This window comes from Tiliqua scincoides, chromosome 2, assembly GCF_035046505.1.
Source record: "Tiliqua scincoides isolate rTilSci1 chromosome 2, rTilSci1.hap2, whole genome shotgun sequence".
Taxonomy (NCBI): Eukaryota; Metazoa; Chordata; class Lepidosauria; order Squamata; family Scincidae; genus Tiliqua; species Tiliqua scincoides.
The window spans coordinates 226810775-226815798 of NC_089822.1; the positions used below are offsets into that span (position 1 = coordinate 226810775).

Here is a 5024-nt window from a genome sequence, read left to right on the forward strand (position 1 = left end):
AAATCAGAATGATCCTTGAAGAAAGCATTTCATGTTAAGCCTGTGGAGGAGCATGGTTACTTGCCTTTCAACAGGAAACTCAGGCCTGTGCTTAAAATGAAATCCACATGTCCATGCATTACTAAATCTGGAAATTCTCTAGAGACATTCTCTAAAGAACTACCTGCACAGAAGGTCAGCAAGCAGAGAGTCAAAAAGGGGTATGAGTGGAACTTTGAGCAGTTTGGGGGAATCATTCAGAGGAATGTAAACAATGCACGCGCGCGCGCACACACACGCACACACACACACAGGCATTTCTCACTCTTCTGCCTCCACTTCACCATCCCATGAAGACCTTCTTCCGGGATGCTGCCGCTTCTCTTCTGCACGGCCTTTGCTGACATTATCTAGAAACTCTAGTAGCAGGTTGGCTTTGCTGCAGTTGAAGGAATCCTGAGGGTCACAGGGGACATTGTAAACATTGTAGTCTGGACTGTCTGAACCCAGGTACCTCTTGCCCGGATGCTGCCGCTTTTCCAAGTCCTGCTCGTCCCTGTCTATCTCGTCATCCCAACTTCTCTTACCAGGATGCTGTCGTTTGCTGTAAGCTAAATACCTCTTGCCTGGATGTTGCCTCTTGGAAATTTCATTCAGATAGGCCAGCTGATTGCCGGAGATGTCAAGGTAGGGATCCCACAGGGATCTTCTGCCTGGATGCTGCCTCTTCTGCAGTTCCAAATAGCGATCTAATTCATCGTCTTCCTCTCTTTTCCCAGGGTGCTGCCGCTTCACAGTTTCACTGTAGAATTCATCATCCAAGTTTTCCCTTTTTCCAGGGTGCTGCCTCTTTTCTAGCTCACTTATAGATCTCTTCCCAGGGTGCTGCCGTTTGGAAAACCAATCTAGCTGAGAAGCACTTGTCTCTGCCCAAGAAAATTGCCAGCATTAATAAAGCCTAGTGATAACATTATTCTTGTTGTGTATGTTCAGCTTAGTTCAAGGGGGATTGATCAAAGCGGTAGTCCGTGGGCTTGAACAGAAGGTGCAGTGTACAAAGCAAGGGTGGAAAATAATAGCTGGACATGGAATTGCAGCTTGGTAGATAGATATTAGAATATTCCGAGATCCAGCTAGGGGGCTTATGGAACTACAGTACCATACCTAAAGAGATGGCTCTTATCAGGTTCCCATGAGCAGTTGCCTCAATCTGGATGAAGAACATCAAAACCAGACACAAAGGTGGCACAGTACAGAACCCACAAATTGGTTTCATATGAGTCCATAACTAAGGTGAAACAGACTCATACTGGTGTGGGATAGCAATCACAATGCCTTGTTGATATGAAACAAACCTCTGGCATTCCTCAAGTGAGCCACTCTATGTGACTCCCCAGAACATCTGTTTTTATCGTTCTCCACTCCTGATCCAGTTTGGATAAGGAAGAAGGAGACACAGTATGCTTTGGGACCTTCCCTATGAATGAGCCATTTATTCCTTTTCTTTATTCCCCTCCTACTTTACTGCCTTCTGTATGGAAAGCAGATGCTCCACCATTGAGCTATCACTCTTACCCTTTCTCCTGTCCTTGGAAATGATGCATTTATTTATTACCTAAAGTCTATTATATAGGCAAACTGCTGAATAACTGAGAGCAGAACCAAGTGACCAGTCACAATATTGCCAGATTAGAACAGACCCCTTAAGCCCTAGATCACCCATATCATTTTGATGGACATTCGCGCATCCTGAAAACAGCAGTGAGCAAGAAGCCCTGACCAAAGAGGTCAGACTGGTATGGAATCAGAATCCAGAGAAAAAGGATAGAGGACTAACTCTAAAGATAGCAAAATGAACTGTGTTTGTCTCAGCAGTCATGTCTCTGCTGTAGTTAATATCTCTACAACCATGCTGAGGATCTCTAAGCACCAAAAAGCAGCATATAAAAACATATAAATAAATAGGGAATGAGCTTCAACTATTACAATACAACAGAAGTCCCAGGGTCACAATTACCTGTGTTGGGATCTTCTCCATCATCATCTATCTTCTTGAGAAGAGACCTCAAGATGATGCTTTCTGCCCTTTGGATGATGTCATCCAGGTGACCCTTCTCCTCATTCTCACCTGCCTCTGGAATTGGCTGCCCCAAGTTCACACAGACATCGGTGAAAGCCAGGAAGCACATCAGCAAGAGCAGTTGAGCTGATGTCATGATGGGACTGGAGGTCCTGCAAGCAGAACAAAGTGGTCAGAAATGGAGCAAATCTGGAAAGAAACTCAGAGAAGTGTGGTGTATCCAGGAATTAAATGCAGGCTCTTCTGTTATTCAATTCTGCTGAAGTTACCCGTGAAAATGATTACTTGTCCCTTTTAATTTTCTGGATGTTCTCTCAGTTTGCATGAAGCTTATTAAATGAATGTAGATGTTTGCCTTTGAGCAAGGGGAAGGGCTGACTGATAATAAATGCTAGTGTTGCTTTAAAATCCTCATTTAATGTTGAGGATATAGAAAATGTTGAGCCTAAGCAGTGAACTGAAGCTTTTAAGTTTACCAAGATCTAATGCTATATTACCTTACTTTCAATAATCCAGGTCAGATTCAGATTTTGCCTCATGCTATACATATTGTAGGTTAAAAAAAATGGGATCTGCTTATTAATTATTTTGACTTGCATAAAATTGATCTAACCCTTAAAAGGCTTGTTTAAGTCAACACAGCCTTGCTTTCATCAAAATCAATCAATGTTTAGTTTTCATTGAATAGATTTCTGATGCTCTCAGAGTCATATAAAAATATTTTAAAATGAAAGAAACACAATTAACACCTTCCATGAAAACTTATCAATGGATTTGGCCAATCCCTTAAAATACATTTTGAGTGGGATCCTATGCTTGGTTACTCAGAAATACATCCTGCCGTGTTCAGTGGACCTTATTATTTGGTAACTGTGTATTGAGGGCTGCAACCTTTAGCTTGCCAACAAGACAGAAATATACATTTTTCCACTTAATGCCAAAATTCTTCTCTGACTCTGTATCTAACAAGTTAGGAATTGTAAATCTTAAGGCATCTGCTTCTGTCAGATCATTTCTGTGATGTTCTGCTGACTACAGAAGTTCCCTTCTTTAAAACACTATGCTTTTGCTAGGAAGAGAATGTACAAATTCAGACTTAAAAGTTTTACAAAGCAGTGAGTCAAATTTACAACAGGAATTTCCCCAGAGTAAATAGTACAATTTTATAACCATCAAGAACATAACTGAATAACAGCTGTACATATTTGATTTGTAAGATTCCCTGTGGTGTGTCATGTACATGATGATGATCATAATTGAAATGTTGCTCAGTTATAAACCTCAGAAGAAGAAAAAAAAACAGGCTGACAATGAAATGGAAATTACCTTCTGTGCTGGCGCTGTGCTGTTCCTGGACGGAGGCTTCCAAAGAGTTGCTTCAGCTCACAAAGTGTTTCTGCAGCTATTACAGGTCTGAGCTTGGAAGTTACCCTTCCTCCTTAGAATCACATGTGATAGCCAGCAGAACAGCTGCCGAGTTCTGTTTTGTGGATTAGTGCTTCCCTTCTTATACAGTGCTGCCTCTGGACCCATTATGCAAATAGCCGTGAGGTAGTAGAGGTGATGTGTTGCACCCCGTCATCTTTCATTGATGTCAGTGATCTGAATTTTGTACACTTGTTAAAATTCCATCAATTCCATCAATTCCATCAATTGTGGGCTGACCTCATGATAGCACCTAGAGGGTGCTAATTTTTGTTGCTGTTGTTAAAAAAAAATTGTAAATTGAGAAAGGGTTTGGTTCCTGGCTTATATTAAAAGCTTGTGAGCTTTGTGTGAAGCAAGTATTATAAAAAAAAGAAAGAAAGAAAGCTGCAGGCAGGTGATTGGTGAGCTGTGAAAGGTGGACAAAACAGTAAATGGTGTAGATTTTACAGATTCTCTGTTTACGGGGGTGAGGTGAGGGGGTGGGTTGTACCACAGATTTAAAACTGGATGTTTGCCTTGTTGCCATTGGCAAATGAGGTTTGCAGTGCCCCACAGCTCCCTGACATGCAGTGTATTCTTCATACCAAGTCTAGAATTTAGTAACATTCTACAAATGGTCAGCAGAGCATCAAGTGGGCTCTTAACTATGGACATGTAAATTCCTAACCTATGGTTTCACATTGAAAAGCCTGGTTTTCACTGAACACACAGAGATACCATAGAGAGCCATATATTAACTGCACCTGTGCAAAACTGATGTCCTACTACTTTCATTCTCAGAGAAGAAACCCTTGCAAATGTGAATGGGCCAGGCAGCTCATGACCCCTTTGATATGATATCGCTGGTCTGGTACTTAAAACAAAAAACAAAAAACACTTCTGGACATGATTCAGCTAAAGTTAAGCATTGTGAACTCTCATTTATCCCGGTGGGGAAAATGGAAGCATAGCTTAGCTGTACCATTGCAATGGAAGGGACATGAAGTGCAGTCCTTTGAATATTAACTGTACTTAAGAACGTAAGAACAGCCCCGCCGGATCAGGCCATAGGCCCATCTAGTCCAGCTTCCTGTATCTCACAGGGGCCCACCAAATGCCCCAGGGAACACACCAGATAACAAGAGACCTGCATCCTGGTGCCCTCCCTTGCATCTGGCATTCTGACGTATCCCATTTCTAAAATCAGGAGGTTGCTCATACACATCATGGCTTGTAACCCGTAATGGATTTTTCCTCCAGACATTTGTCCAATCCCTTTTTAAAGGCATCTAGGCCAGATGCCATCACCACATCTCTCACTGTGTTCAATAAGCCCTAGGGTTTATTCCCTAGTAAGGGTTCAGGCTTACACTGTTAAACCGGATTGTGTTCTTTACTGAGGGATTTCTTCTATATTTAAAAAGGCTCTTTTCTGTAACTTAGAAAACACCCAGAGGTTGGTTCAACAGTTTCATCACACAATTGCCTTACACATTGACAACTGTGGGCCCCTTTGGTCCAGGCTGTAGTCCTTGGCAATAGGCCTTGGCAACCCATA

The 5024-nt window shown here is 42.0% G+C and overlaps 1 protein-coding gene across 1 annotated transcript; it reads right to left on the bottom strand.

The window, feature by feature from the left end:
* Window positions 1–300: 300 nt before the first annotated feature.
* TRH (thyrotropin releasing hormone) lies at window positions 301–2195 on the bottom strand. The gene is made up of 2 exons (XM_066617731.1): window positions 1997–2195; window positions 301–905 (listed from the first exon to the last, which is right to left on the bottom strand). The coding sequence occupies exons 1-2, from the start codon at window positions 2193–2195 to the stop codon at window positions 301–303; spliced, it is 804 nt and encodes a 267-aa protein (XP_066473828.1).
* Between the last annotated feature and the right edge of the window lie 2829 nt (window positions 2196–5024).